This window comes from Arvicola amphibius, chromosome 3 (assembly GCF_903992535.2).
Source record: "Arvicola amphibius chromosome 3, mArvAmp1.2, whole genome shotgun sequence".
Taxonomy (NCBI): domain Eukaryota; kingdom Metazoa; phylum Chordata; class Mammalia; order Rodentia; family Cricetidae; genus Arvicola; species Arvicola amphibius.
In genome coordinates, this window is record NC_052049.1 from 90,005,687 (window position 1) to 90,019,868 (window position 14,182).

Sequence of the window (14,182 nt, forward strand, 5' to 3'; positions counted from 1 at the left end):
AGTCTAATTGCTGTCCTTAGTGTTGTGCCTAACAAATCTAAGAAGGGCAAAATAATGTAGCCAGATAACAGAGGTTAGTACCATGGCCAGGCCTGGAGAATAAGGGAAGGCATTGAGGCTTTCCCCTTCTTCCATGGCATTTGCAGCACAAGCTGGGTCACACCTATCATCTTGCAGGACACATTTGACATCCGGATCCTGATGGCCAAATCTGTCAAGTACACAGTGAACTTCTTAGAAGCCAAAGAAGGCGATTTGCACAGGTACCTGTCATCTTTTGGACACCCACAGCTGCTGTACCCTACCCCTGCACTCCTTATAGTCATGTACCCATCACCCCCTGGGCACTCACGGCCAGCTGTTGTCCCCCCAGTAGGAGGGGTACCTCCTACTCTCCTCACAGTCAGGTTGGGCTTCTACAGCAAGCCCATGCCCTTTGCCTTGCAGGATAGAAATCCCATTCAAATTCCACATGCTGCATTCAGGGCTGGTCCATGGCTTGGCGTTCTGGTTCGATGTTGCTTTTATTGGTTCCATGTAAGTATGGCACTGCTGGGGCTCCTTGCAGCTATGGCCTCCAGGCCTGGCTGTGTCATAACTCCTCAGGTGGCTCTTCCCATCCAAAACCCAGGAAGAACTATAGGGGAGGGTTGTGGTTGTCATTTCCTCAGCAGCTACCCTGAGTGTCTGTCCTTTGTGTGTGTCTGTCTCAGTGCATGGGTGTCAGAGTGAGTAGGCACCCCATGGCCATGGATTGACTGTCCACATGTTTGCCTTTGCCTGCCTGTAATTGAGCCAGTTTTAGCCCTGAGACCCCAGGGGACCATTCAGGGAAAGCTGCTGGGGTGATATTAAGGTATGTGGGTTGGTGGCACAAGTGGTGGTGCCAACCTAGTGAAGTACACCCATCTCTTCTTGACAGAATGACCGTGTGGCTGTCCACAGCCCCAACAGAGCCCCTGACCCACTGGTACCAGGTCCGGTGCCTCTTCCAGTCACCGTTGTTTGCCAAGGCTGGAGACACGCTCTCAGGGACATGTCTGCTTATTGCCAACAAAAGGTGCACCCTGCCACCCATCCAGGGCTGGATAAGGCAGTGGCACAGGGGCCCACCAGCCCAGCTGCCTCACAGCCACCCTCTCTATCTCCCCAGACAGAGCTATGACATCAGTATTGTGGCCCAGGTCGACCAGACAGGCTCCAAATCCAGTAATCTGCTGGACCTGAAGAACCCCTTTTTCAGGTAGCAGGGTTCTAGTTGGGGGAGGGGATCAGGAGCCCCACAGCCCTGCCCACAGTGAATCTCTGTCATAGGTACACGGGCACAACCCCATCACCCCCACCTGGCTCACACTACACATCTCCCTCCGAGAATATGTGGAACACAGGAAGCACCTACAATCTCAGCAGCGGGGTGGCTGTGGCCGGTGAGTCTGAATGCAATTTCCAGACATAGATGGAGGCCTGTGGTGGCAGCCTTGACGCCAGGTCCCCAGAGCTTGCCTTGCCCGAACCCCTAATACTCCACTTTCTGGTCAGGAATGCCTACTGCCTATGACCTGAGCAGTGTTATTGCCGGCGGCTCTAGTGTCGGTCACAACAACCTGATTCCCTTAGGTGAGTGTCCCCTAAGATTTATGCCATGGCAGGGGAGGACTGGGATGTGCCAGTGGCCAGTTCAATAGCCAGTGCTTGGTCTTCTGCCACCACTGTCGCTGTCATGGTCACCTCTTCCTCTTCCTGGGTACTCTAGCCCTGTGTGCCTCTCCATCTTCATGTCACCACTCCATCTGCCCTTCCCACACCAACCATAAGAGTGGAGTGGGCCAGGCAGGCTGGGGGCGGTGACGTCTCCCTCCCTCCTTCTTTCCTCCCTGTCGCTGCACAGCCAACACAGGGATTGTCAATCACACCCACTCCCGGATGGGCTCCATAATGAGCACGGGCATTGTCCAAGGTAACAGGGTAGCGGGGCCGTGGGCGGGGGGCCTCCCGCCTGGCCTGCGCACACGCTCAAGCTACCAGTGGGGGCCAGGCAGGCTTAGGGGTCATGCTGGCTCCTCAGTGCCCATGACCTGCCCCACAGGCTCCTCAGGTGCCCAAGGAGGCAGCGGTGGCTCCAGTGCCCACTATGCAGTCAACAACCAGTTCACCATGGGTGGCCCCGCCATCTCCATGGCCTCACCCATGTCCATCCCAACCAACACCATGCACTACGGGAGCTAGGTGCCTCCAGATGCAACACCACTGCGCACTGACAGCACCAGGAAACCAAATGACGTCCACGCCCAGTGCAGCCGGTGGCTGTCCCCCTTGTTCTGGAGAAGCGTGAACACCCGGTCACAGCCCTCTTTGCTATGGGAACTTGGACACTTTTGTACACGATGTCGCCGCTGCCCTCAAGTACCCCCAGCCCACCCTTTGGCCCTGAGCGCGTGTCGCTGCCATGTTTTACATGAGATCCTGTTGTGGCAGCCCTCATCCTGTTCTGCCCTCTCCAACCTGACCTGGCTTTGACATCTACTGGAAGAGGCAAGCTCCCTTCACCCAATCCCACACACACAGCTGCGCCTGACCAGGCAGGAGGAAGCCAGCAGCTGCCACTACAAGACCTGGCAGAACCCATCCCCCAACCCATCCTTGCACCTGCCCCTCACCTGGGGTAGCAGCACAGCCAGCTGGACCTCTTCTTCAACTACCAGGCCACATGGTCACCATGGACGTGACATGCTGCTTTTTTTAATTTTATTTTTTTACGAAAAGAACCAGTGTCAACCCACAGACCCTCTGAGAAACCCGGCTGGCCGGGCCCAGCCAGCAGCCCCTGTCCGTAGGCCCAGAGGTTCTAGGTGAGGGGTGGCCTGTCAAGCCTTCAGGGCGGGCATCACCCCCTCTCACCAAAGGGTTCACCTCACACTTGAATGTACAAAAACACCCAGTTGTCCAAAGGCCTCTAGCCCCTGCTTCCTGCTACTGTCCTGTCCTGAGCCCTGAAGGTCCCCCTTCACCAAAAGCTGGAACAGGCAGCCCAAAGGGAAAGTCACTGAGGGCCACTGGGGCAGACAAAAGCCTCAAGGATCTGTCACAGAAGGAAGGAGGGCATACTCTCCATGACAGCTAACATGGGCCTATGTCGCACTCCACATTCGTGCTCTACTTCCTCCTCTCAAGACAGCATCCCTGGAAAGGGGCCTAGAAGGGACCTCTCCCTCCAGACAGAAAAAGAAGAAAAGCAAACAAGGAAGGGCAGTTTCTCCCCTGCTCCCTTGCCCTAGAGTCTCCACCCACCTCAGTGGCCAGAGCCCAGGCTGGGCCTATGCCTACTGTAGGTACTCCTGGCGATGGCTGGATCTGTCCTGTGCCATCCCTGACCTGTCAGGGAAATGGCCCACAGGCAGGCTGGAAAACCGGGCTCTTCTGTCCATCAGTAATACTCCCTGCTCGGCTGCCCCTCCCCACCTTTATATAAATTCTCTGGATCACCTTTGCATAGAAAATAAAAGTGTTCGCTTTGTAAGAAAAGCCTGCAAAGTAGAAGGGTGGTCTCCAGGGTCCAAGAATCCTCCAGTCTTCACAGGGAGGATAGGTAGCGGCCCTTGGGTTTGCCCTGGAAAAGAAGAGACTCCTAGGAGTGGCTCCAGGGGCAAGAAGGTGGACCCTTAGCCACAACAGAAACTGGTCCCTCACCTGCAGGCCTGGCCTTCCTAGAAGGTTGTCATGGAGAGGGCTGAGGTGGGCAGCAGGACACTGGGAGATAGAGGTTTGGCTTGCGGTCCTTGTACATGTTCCAGAGGCAGTGGCTGGAAGAAGTACAGCTGCAGAGAGATCGCAGGGTGAATGTGTAGTTGGGTGGCAGCAAGCCCCACTCCACAGCCCTACTGAGGACCACCTGGACCTACCTTACAACCTAGCGCAAAGAGAGCATGAAGCAGCACTACAACGGACAGCAGAGCTATAGCCACCAGCCTTGTATCCTCTCGGACAACAGGCCACAGTGTGAACACCAGCCCAGCAGCTGACAGGGCCAGAGCCAGTGCTCCAAAGAGCCACTGCAGCCACTCCACTGGGATAAGCCATAGTACCTAGTGTGACAAGTATAGCTGGTGACCATACAGGGTGTGCCATGCAGCTCCCACCAGTTCCCAGGGCCAAGCCACACTCACCACTGTGGGGATGAAGACAAAGAGTGAGTAGCCATAGACACAAACAGTCTCCAGGAAGGTGTACAACCCCATGTGCGCCCTTGTGCCCTGGCGCCACCGGAGGAAGCCCCACAGTGCCAGTGGCACTAGCCATGCATAGCAGTAGATGGTGGCACCTGCTACAGTCACTAGGAATGCAAAGTGGATCGTCATTGCATGCCCTGGGGCTCTGGCAGTCAGGAGCTAAGCCCAACCACCAGCTTACCCTTGTGGAACTGGGGGCTGTAATGGATGGAGGGATCCCGCCTCTGTGCAAGCACCAAAGTGAGATTGCCAGTAACTGCCAGGACAAAAGCCAAGGTAGCACAGATCCAGAAGGGTCCTGCAAAGGGGACATGGAGTTCCAGGTCCATCAGTCCTAGGAAAGGTAGCTGGCTATGTCTTGTTTCAAGTGTGGTAAAACCCCAGACCCCATTTGACTCTCCAGATCACTGAGGACCTGACTCAGGGCCCATCCTGTCTTTCTGGAAATGCCTGCCAGAGTGCCTCAAGCACTTGACTTTTTTCTCTTCTCTGGCAAAGTTTTTTTTTGGGGAGGGGGGGGGTGGTTTTTCGAGACAGGGTTTCCCTGTAGTTTCTAGAGCCTGTCCTGGAACTAGCTCTTGTAGACCAGGCTGGCCTCGAACTCAGAGATCTGCCTGCCTCCTTCTGTGCTGGGATTAAAGGCGTACGCCACCACCGCCCAGCTTGGCAAAGTTCTTTACAGGTAGAATAGGCTTGGTGCAGGATCTTGTCCAGATTTGAAGCTTTATGAATGCCATCTTTAGCTGTCCACTCCCAAGTTGCTCCAGGGCCCCAAACTTTATACTTACGTTTGAACTTCACATGGGTATCCTGAGCCCCTTGATCTGTTCCTCATACCTGCCCAGCTTTTCCTATCTACCCATGGCAACTTACTCTTGGTGGACTGAGTAGAAAGCCACCCTGGCCTTTCCCACTCCTCTTCCCTGTGGGGCACTCTTTAGAACCAACCACTCTGCACTCAACAGCCTCCGCTGTGATGTCTGTACCCTGCCTGTTCTTGCTGCCTTCTACCCTTAATTTCAGCAGTGTCAGAGGAGACCTTAAAAATACTTCATCAAAATCTCTTCTCACAACGATATGGGACCAGTGTACTCACCCCCTACCTATGACCTCTCCAGCTGCTCCTTCCACTCCAGTGACCTATGCCACTATGCAGCTCAGTTGTGTTTCCACCATGCGGGTCTAGAAACTGCAGGTCCTCTCTAAGCCTCTCTCCACCAATGCCAACCAAACTCATTTGCCTACCCTACTCAGAGGCCTTCCTGACTTCCCTATACCAGGCAACAATGCCTCATCCTCTGAGCTCTACCTACCACCTTCTGCTTTCTGTCTTGGTGTCTCCCTTAACTAAATACAAATTTTCACTCTTCATGACTGACAGTCCTGCTCTGGGCCTGGCACAGTCCCATGCTTGCTGAGTGAATATTCCATTGAGTCAAACATACAGCCTCATTTACCATATAGGTCAGGCCGATTTCTAAGATGGTGCCACACAAAGTTGTGGCCCGGGTGGGGCAGCAGCGAGCCTTTGATCCGGTCCAAGACCTGGAGAGCAAAACCAGGGTCCAGAATGAGTATCCTAGCGTTCTGAGAGGCAATACCCCTGCAGACTTCTACTGTCTTGCCACTACATCCTAACTGAGCAAGCTCGGCTGTCCCCTCCAGGCTATTCATGGAGTGTCTCTATGGCTTGAGGTCTTAGCCTCTAGTTTCTGCTGATATGTCACCACACTCTAAAGTCTCTCTACTTATTTTTTAATTTTCATTTTATGTGCATTGATGTTTTGCCATGGGTGTGGGGTCCCCAGGAACTGGAGTTACAGTTGTGAACCATCAAGTGGGTGCTGGGAATTGAACTCAGGTCCTCTGCAAGAGCAGTCAGCGGTCTTAAACTGCTGAGCCATCTCCTTGGCCCCTCTCAACACACTGCAGTAAGGACAGGCCATAAGTTCTGGGTGTTTTCCCTCCTCCATCTCCAGAATGTGCCCTCAGTAGACCTGGGGGGTTATCAGAGGCTGGCCTGTGTTCCACATTCATATCTGCTCATTCTCATTCATCTCCCTAAAGTCTTCCATGACTTCCCATTGCCTCGGGCCAAGACCCAAACTTCAGCTCATTAACAGGGCTTGCATCCAGGCCTCGTGGTGCCTGCTGTGGCCCTAGCTACACAGGAGCCTGAGACAAGAGAAGCACTCTAAGCCTAGTTGTTCAAGGCCTAACTGGGAAACATACCAAGACACTGGTTTTAGGAGACCCACCCACCCATCCCCATCTACTCTGTACCCCACTTTTGCCTCCCAGCCCCACCACACACATATTCCATCCAAATTCAGTGCCCCAAATATAGTGGCTAAACTCAAGCAACTCCCACGTTCTTGCCACCAATATCCCAGGCTTCACCTGGGAAGTGTCCACATCAAAGAAGCTCTGATAGTAGTCAAACGTCCAGAATCTCGGCTGTGGCTTTTCTTCCTGTAGAAGCTACAAGACACAGACTTTCAGGACCTGCCTGCTCAGCCAGGGTAAAGACAGGCAGGGCATGGGGTTCCTAAGAGACTCACCGATGTCTTGTCACCGTCTTCCTCCATCTCTTCGGCTCCATAGCCAATACCTGATTCCATAACCACAGCCACATGCTCTCGTGAGGTCAGCGCATCACTTTGGCTAGTGGTAGCTGCATTTGGAGTCTCTGCCAGAAGATTTGTGGCTTCCTCAAACTCTGCAGACAGAGAATATGGGCACCCGTGTTTGGAGTCTGAAAATTCCTTTGGTCCATTCTCACCAACCTGGGCTGGGGTTGCCTCACTACCCTCCCCTAAGGACTGAGTTTCTTCCGTTTTGACGCATAGGGAAGTCTGTTCCATCACTAATATGGGGTTCAATTTAGTTCCTGGGCAGACTTGAAGGGTCTGATGTGCTTCTGAGTTCACAGTGGGAGCAGGGATCGAGTCCGGGATGAACCTGGGGTTCTAGCCTGGGACAGGAGTAGGAGCTCAGGTCACTTCCGGGCCCCACTCACCATGGAAGGCCAGTTCGTCAGTCGCTGCCATGATTGAGAGGCGTCACCGCATCGCGCTCTGTAAACAGAACTGCATCAGTCCCACATCCCTCCTCAGAACTGCTGCTCCCACCTCGAGTCCTGTCGGGAGTCTAACACGGAATGAAACCAGCTCCACGCCAGGGCTCTGCAGGCACACCCCACCCTCCTCACCTAAGTCCACCTAAGCTGGCGTGGCCCGTGCTCCGTGCGCGTGCGCGCGGGCAGCCTACCCGTCAGAGTTTACCCTTCTCCACGCAACGGCAACATCCGGCGCTAGTCCGTCTCCTAGAGGTTTCCAGTAAGAAACTACTTCCGGTGTTTTACGCTTGCGCAGGAGGCACTTTCCAGCCCTTTTAATTCCGATGTTATACATTTCCACTCGGCCAACGGACTGCAGGAAAAGGATGGTGACAGACGCTCTGAGGAGATTCTGCTCCAGTGGGCGCAGTGAAGCAAGTGGTTCCGCGACGGTGGCGGCAAAGCCAGGGATGTGGGTGCGACTGGGTGAGTAGTGGCAGAAGGCGGCAGGGTTGGTGGCCCGAGCGACTGAATCACTGTCACTTAAGTGCTTCTTTCCCTCAGGTATTTGGGCCCGCGCGCTGCTGCGAGATTACGCCGAGGCGTGCGGAGACGCGGCGGCCGCGGCCCGTGCCCAACCAGCCCGCGCGGCCGTGTATGTTGGGCTACTGGGCGGCGCCGCGGCCTGCTGTGCCCTGGCACCCAGTGAGACGGTCTTCGAGGAGGCCTTGCTCGACGCGTCGGGGTCTCTCTTGCTGCTGGCGCCGACCACTCGCAACCGCCACTCGGAAGCGTTTTTGCAGCGCCTGCTGTGGCTGAAAGGCCGCGGGCGACTGCGCCACGTGAACCTGGGACTCTGCTCGCTGGTGTACGAGGCGCCCTTCGATGCCCAGGCCAGCCTCTACCAGGCCCGCTGCCGCTACCTGCAGCCACGCTGGATCGACTTCCCCGGCCGGGTCCTCGACGTGGGCTTCATGGGCCGTTGGTGGGTCCTGGAGAACCGCATGCGTGATTGCGACATCAACGACGACGAGTTTCTCCACCTTCCTGCACACCTCCGCGTCGTCGGGCCCCACCATCTGCACTCTGAGGCCAACGAGAGGCTGTTCGAGGAGAAGTTCAAGCCGGTCGTGCTCACCGATGACCAGGTGGACCAGGCGCTGTGGGAAGAGCAAGTGTTGCAGAAGGAGAGAAAGGATAGACTGGCGCTGAGAGAGGCCGATTCACTGGTGCAATCCGGGGTTTCCAGATGAAGCCCAAGGAGCTCCCACATCTCCAGGCTCAGGCAAACTGTTGGCCATGGATGATGCAGTGGATGAGATGGAGATGAACCCCACTCACTGTGGTTTTGAGGGACTGCTTCCCCAGTAGCTGAAGCTGATTGAAAGCCTTCCTGGCCTTGGAGATGGAGCATGTGACTGTTGTGTTTGTAACCACCAGGGCTATGAGTAGGGAGCCTGTATCGTGTAGCCTGTTGTACCTGGGAATTGTCCTTCAGTGCTTGAGCACTTGGTTAGCTTAGTCTGGCTTCCGTTCTCAGCACTGCAAGACAGAACAAAAATGAACTTTTGTTTTGGGGTTATTGTTTATTTGGTTGGTTTTTGAGGCCAGGATTCCCATATGGCCTAGACTGCCCCTGAATCCTGCCTGAGCTCCAGTCCACCACAGTGTATCTACGTAGCCCATGTGTAAGTCCTGTTCATGGGGCTACAAAGACATCCTGATTGCCAGTGACTCCCAAGATCTTAAGACCGTTCACATATCCACATTCTTTTTCAAGTGTTTATATGAATTTTTAAGGAAGATCTGGCTGTGTTGCCCAGGCTAGTCTAGAGTTCATGGGCACAAGTGGACCTTCCAGGAGCTGGATAGCTCAATATTCAAGAGTACTGACTGCTTTTCCCTTCCGGAGGGGAGAGCCTTGATTCACATCTCCTTGTCCTCATAGGGGTTCACAAACATCTATAACTCCAGTTCAGGGAATCCGACCTTTCTCTTCTGAATTCCTTGTGCATTAGGCAGGCATGTATTGTACAGACGTGTGTGCAGACAAAACACGCACTTTTAAAAAACGATCCTCCCAGGGGCTGGAGAGATGGCTCAGAGGTTAAGAGCATTGCCTGCTCTTCCAAAGGTCCTGAGTTCAATTCCCAGCAACCACATGGTGGCTCACAACCATCTGTAATGGGGTCTGGTGCCCTCTTCTGGCCTACAGACATACATGGAAGAAATGCTGTATACATAATAAATAAATATTTTTTTAAAAAATGACCCTCCTAAATAGCCTTCCAAGGTTGAGACTACGATCCTGTACCACAGTGGCCAGCCTCAGATGATTCTTTTTTAGTTGTAGCTGAGATGTGCTTGTTTGGGTTTTTGTTTGTTGTAGGCTTTGGTTTGGTTTGAGACAGTGTCTGGAATTGGCTATGAAGAACAGTCTGACCTTCAACTCACAGATAACTGCCTCTGAAATTTGAATTATTATTATTTTTTGGTTTGATTTGTCTCTGAAACATGTTCCCACAGCCCAGACCAGCCTCAAAATCAGTATGTAGTAAAGGATAACTGAATGATCCTCTTGGCTACATGTCCCAAATGGAGGGTGAAATGTTTCTGTTGTATTATTGTTGAATACATTTCATTTGTCTTGTGCTAGTAGACAAACCCTGTACCCCCAGTCTTCTTGGGGTTTTTTGTTTTGATAATTTCTTTATGTAGTCCTTAAGGCCCTTCGACTTAGCCTCTCGCTCTCTTCTCCTCCCCCCCTCCGGTTTTTTGAGGTAATTTTTTCTGTAGCTTTGGAACCTGTCCTGGAACTAGCTCTTGTAGACCAGGCTGACCTCCACAGAAATCCACCTGCCTCTGCTTCCCAAGTGCTAGGATTAAAGGCGTGCACCACCACCACCCCACTGACGTAGCTTCTCTTAACTAGTAATGTTGTATATTGTCAATATAGGAGGTAGGTATGGAGGGGAGCAGACTTTACTGTCTATGTGTATGGCAGCTGTTGGAAGCATGGCAGAAGGATGGAGTGTAGTCTCATCCCAAAGCCTACATGTAGTATTATGTCATCACGCTGCAGGGATGCTGGAAACAGTTCTGTGGAAAGGAACAAGTTGGGACACATAGGTTGAATCTGACAAGGTTCTAGTAATCCATTTCAAGCTAAAATATTAGGAAAGCAAGTCTACCAATGTCAAGTGGCCTGTGACTAGTCAGTAGAAGTAGGGTCATCCTTGCTATGGGTTTGGCTGTGGTGCCTGGACTTCACTACCCGCAGTCCTGGTGCCATGTGTTTTGCCTCTTTCTTCCATTATCTGATGTACTGACACTGTGATAGTTCTTTTGTTTGGTTGGGTTTTGGTTTTTTTTGAGGCAGGATTTCTCTGTGGAAACCTGGCTGTCCTGATATTCAAGAGTACAGGATTAAAGGTGCCCCACCTCTGGCGTATGGTAGTTCTTAAATCCAAATCTGGCCAAATGAGGATGTTAATCCATATTTTAGGGACTGGCAAGGCTGCTCCACAGAAGAAGGCACATTCACCTAAGCCCAACCACCTGAGTTCATGCCCTAGAACTCACTTGGTAAGATGAGAGAACTAACTCCTCCAAGTTTTCCTGTAACCTCCATGCTCACAAAATAAACTGTAATAAAGGTTTCAAAAAAGTTCACATTTTCAGGGCTGGAGAGATGGCTTGGAGGTTAAGAGCACTGGCTGCTCTTCCAGAGGTCCTGAGTCCAATTCCCAGCAATCACATGGTGGCTCACAACCATCTACAGTGAGATCTGGTGCCCTTTTCTGGCCTGCAGGCACACATGCAGGCAGAACACAGTACATAATAAACTTTATTTTTTTTAAAAAAGTTCACATTTTCTCATTTAGATGTTTTAATTAGCACATTTTAATGATCTGTAATAAGATTCATTAAAGCATTTTTTTTTCCAAGACAGGGTTTCTCTGTAGCTTTGGAGCCTGTCCTAGAACTAGCTCTTGTAGCCCAGGCTGGCCTTGTACTTAGAGATCCGACAGCCTCTGCTTCCTGAGTGCTAGGATTAAAGGCGTGTGCCACAACTGCCCTGCTAAAGCATTTTCTTATGTGCATATAAAGTATTTTTATTTATTCACCTTCCATTACTGTCTATTGCTTCTTCTCTTCCCAGCTAGCGTGTGTGGGCGGGGGGGGGGGGGGGGGGTGAGATGTTCTCAGGATGTAATCCTAGCCGGCCTAGATCTTTCTGTAGATCAGGCTGGCCTTGAACTAACCTAGAACTACCTTTTACCTCTCCAGAACTAGCACTTCTGTTTGCATGTCCTGTGAGTTTAAACTTGCTTATAGACTCCTGGAAGCCTCAGCACTGACACTAAAGAAATTGTTCCTCCTTCCTCCAGCAGCTATTACTGACAAATCTTCACGGTGAGGAGGATGGGCCCTGTCTTGGGGAGTCTTGTCCAGATGACAGCCACAGCTAGGGCTGTAGGTAGCTCCGGGAAAGACACTCGCCATAGAGCCTCAAAACTCACTTGATAGAAGGAGATAATTCAGCAGGTTGTTCTCTGAGCTCCACACGCTTGCTTGTGAGCACATACATGCACACACAAATATTTTTTAAGTACAACATCCAAGTCATGCTTCAGTGTGTAAAAATGCCCAAAAAGTTATCCTCTGACCTTCAGTATGGCATGTTCCAGCACTCTTACACAACCTAAACAGCATACATAATTGAAAAAGTTTTCTAAATTCTAGTCCTGCTCAGTTACCGACCTAAGGCTTTGGGCCAAAATTCTAATATTGCCCTTTTGTTGTCTTGAGACAAAATCCGTATCCCAGGTTGATAGAGAACTTGGTATGTAGCCAAGGATGACCTTGAACTACTTGGCCCATTAGCTTTAGCTTATTAATGGCTAACTCTTACATATTAATTTAACCCATGTCCATTAATCTGTGTATTGCCACATGGCTGTGGCTTACTGGCTAAAGTTCCCAGTGTCTTATCTTTGGTGGCTCCATGGCGTCTCTCTGACTCCACCTTTCTTTCTCTCAGCATACAGTCTAGCTTTCCCACCTAGTTCTGTTCTCTGCCATAGGCTCAGAGCAGTTCTTTATTCATTAATCAATAGAAGCAACACATAGACAGAAGGACCTCCCACACCAGGGATTTATTAGAATAGCTTATAAGTTCTGTTCTAGAGAACCCTGACTAATAAATACATAGTCAACTTTGGGGAGGGCCGTAAGGCCCACTGATGGCAAGGTGATATGTCTCTCATGGAAATATTCATTATTTTGTGTATATGTGTGTTTTGCCTGCATGTGTGTCTGCACCATGTGTGTCTGGTGCTCACAGAGGTCAGAAGAGGGTGTTGGATCCTCTACAACTGGAGTTACAGGCAGTTGACAGCTGCCAGAGGTTACCTGGAGTAGAACCTGGGTTCTCTGCAAGAGCAACAAATGCTCTTAACCACTAAGCCAACTCTCCACCCTTTTTTTAATTTTTAAAACTTCGTTTGTTGGTGTGCTTGTGCCACAGTGCACATATGGAAATCATTTCTCTTTCTATCTTTGCATTAGTTCCAGGCATTGAACTCTGGTTGTTAGGGTTGCCCAACAAGCATGTTTCCTTCCCCACTCAGCCATCTCAGTGGACCTGGCCAGCAGTAGTAGAGGGGTTTGGGGAGCCGCATGCTGACTAGTAGTTTGGTCAGCCTGACACAAGCTAGGGTCATTTGGGAAGAGGGGCTCTCGAGTGAGAAAATGCCTCTACAAGATGGCCAGCTTCTGCCTGTAGTGCTTAATTAGTGATTGATATGGGAAGGCCCACCCATTGTGAGTGGGGCCACCCCAGTCTGGTGGTCCTGGGTGCTCTGAGAAATCAGGCTGAACAAGGCAGGGAACAAGCAAATAAACAGTATACCTCCATGGCTTCTGCTTCAGCTCCTAATGCCAGGTTTCTGCCCTGCTTTAGTTACAGCCCTGACTTTTTTTTTTTTTTTTTTTTTTTTTTTTTTTTTTTTTTTTTTTGGTTTTTCGAGACAGGGTTTCTCTGTGGCTTTGGAGCCTGTCCTGGAACTAGCTCTTGTAGACCAGGCTGGTCTCAAACTCACAGAGATCCACCTGCCTCTGCCTCCCGAGTGCTGGGATTAAAGGCGTGCGCCACCACTACCCGGCTCAGCCCTGACTTCTTTGACACTGCAATAAACACTTCCCTTCCCAAATTGCCTTTGGTCATGGTATTTTATCACAGCAATAAAAACCTAAACTAAACCGGGGTGGTGGTGGTGCACACCTTTAATCTCAGCACTCAGGAGACAGAGGCAGGCCAATCTCTCTCTGTTAGTTTGAGGCCATCCTGGTCTACAAGAGCTAGTTACAAAGCTACAGAGAAACCCTGCGCCCCCCCCCCAAAAAAAAAGAAAAAAAGAAACGAAAAAGAGAAAAAGAAAAACACTTAAGCTAAGACAGATGCTTAGTGGGTAAGAGTAACTTGCTATGCAAGATAAGGACCTGAGTTCAAATCCCTGTCAAGGGAGACAGGACTGCTCAGGCTTGCTCCAGGTTTAGGCTTCAAGGGGATAAGAACAAGTGATAAAGGAGGAAACCTGATGTCCTATGACTTTCATATGGGTGCACACACCACACACAGACACACAAGAAAGTATGAAAGAGGACTACATACATCAGCAATGCTTGAAGCCACTTGTGACTTCTAACCAGGGCATGTTTCACATGAGCTGAAGGGGCTGTGAAGTGGAGAGCAGGGGGTAGCATAAACTCCTTGGAAACTGTTAGCAGCTAACTATGGAGAAGGCCAACCCAAAAGCTTCAAAGCCAGTTTGGTCACTATTGACCTCTAAGAGGAGGAAGTTACTGATCACTGTCTCCGTTGTTACACCAGGTC

The 14,182-nt window shown here is 51.2% G+C and overlaps 3 protein-coding genes across 6 annotated transcripts in view; 2 read left to right on the plus strand and 1 right to left on the minus strand.

Moving 5' to 3' along the window:
* The window catches only part of Carm1 (coactivator associated arginine methyltransferase 1), a 42,464-nt gene extending 38,942 nt beyond the window's left edge, over positions 1–3,522 (plus strand). Inside the window, exons 9-16 of one of the 3 annotated variants that reach the window (XM_038321914.1) lie at positions 178–263; positions 448–537; positions 923–1,060; positions 1,154–1,243; positions 1,315–1,427; positions 1,540–1,617; positions 1,889–1,957; positions 2,087–3,522. In XM_038321914.1, coding sequence (XP_038177842.1) covers positions 178–263; positions 448–537; positions 923–1,060; positions 1,154–1,243; positions 1,315–1,427; positions 1,540–1,617; positions 1,889–1,957; positions 2,087–2,226 — 804 coding nt within the window. In that variant the 3' untranslated portion in view covers positions 2,227–3,522. Of the gene's footprint in view, positions 1–177; positions 264–447; positions 538–922; positions 1,061–1,153; positions 1,244–1,314; positions 1,428–1,539; positions 1,618–1,888 lie in introns of all 3 variants that reach the window. The other 2 variants (XM_038321913.1, XM_038321915.1) reach the window with 2 other exon arrangements.
* On the minus strand, positions 2,729–7,539 carry Yipf2 (Yip1 domain family member 2). Of its 2 annotated transcripts, XM_038321916.2 has the most exons (10): positions 7,438–7,539; positions 7,246–7,303; positions 6,788–6,945; positions 6,627–6,707; positions 5,684–5,771; positions 4,408–4,524; positions 4,164–4,330; positions 3,900–4,082; positions 3,688–3,815; positions 2,729–3,607 (listed from the first exon to the last, which is right to left on the minus strand). In XM_038321916.2, exons 2-9 carry the CDS (start codon positions 7,274–7,276, stop codon positions 3,705–3,707), a joined length of 936 nt encoding a protein of 311 aa, XP_038177844.1. In that variant the 5' UTR covers positions 7,277–7,303; positions 7,438–7,539; the 3' UTR covers positions 2,729–3,607; positions 3,688–3,704. The 2 variants fall into 2 exon arrangements, with proteins under 2 accessions (XP_038177844.1, XP_038177845.1); XM_038321917.2 differs by lacking the exon at positions 7,438–7,539 and having other exon boundaries at positions 7,246–7,431.
* Positions 7,528–9,955, plus strand: Timm29 (translocase of inner mitochondrial membrane 29). Its single transcript, XM_038321918.1, has 2 exons — positions 7,528–7,770; positions 7,849–9,955. Exons 1-2 carry the CDS (start codon positions 7,629–7,631, stop codon positions 8,535–8,537), a joined length of 831 nt encoding a protein of 276 aa, XP_038177846.1. The 5' UTR covers positions 7,528–7,628; the 3' UTR covers positions 8,538–9,955.
* The last annotated feature ends 4,227 nt before the right edge of the window (positions 9,956–14,182 follow it).

Coding starts and splice junctions, on each gene's coding strand:
- Timm29 (XM_038321918.1), top strand. CDS start 7,629: ATGTTATACATTTCCACTCGGCCAACGGACTGCAGGAAAAGGATGGTG. Junction 7,771..7,848: donor AGGGATGTGGGTGCGACTGG/GTGAGTAGTGGC, acceptor TCTTTCCCTCAG/GTATTTGGGCCCGCGCGCTG.
- Yipf2 (XM_038321916.2), bottom strand. CDS start 7,276: ATGGCAGCGACTGACGAACTGGCCTTCCATG. Junction 5,772..6,626: donor TTGATGTGGACACTTCCCAG/GTGAAGCCTGGG, acceptor TTTGCTCTCCAG/GTCTTGGACCGGATCAAAGG. Junction 3,816..3,899: donor TCTTTGCGCTAGGTTGTAAG/GTAGGTCCAGGT, acceptor ATCTCTCTGCAG/CTGTACTTCTTCCAGCCACT.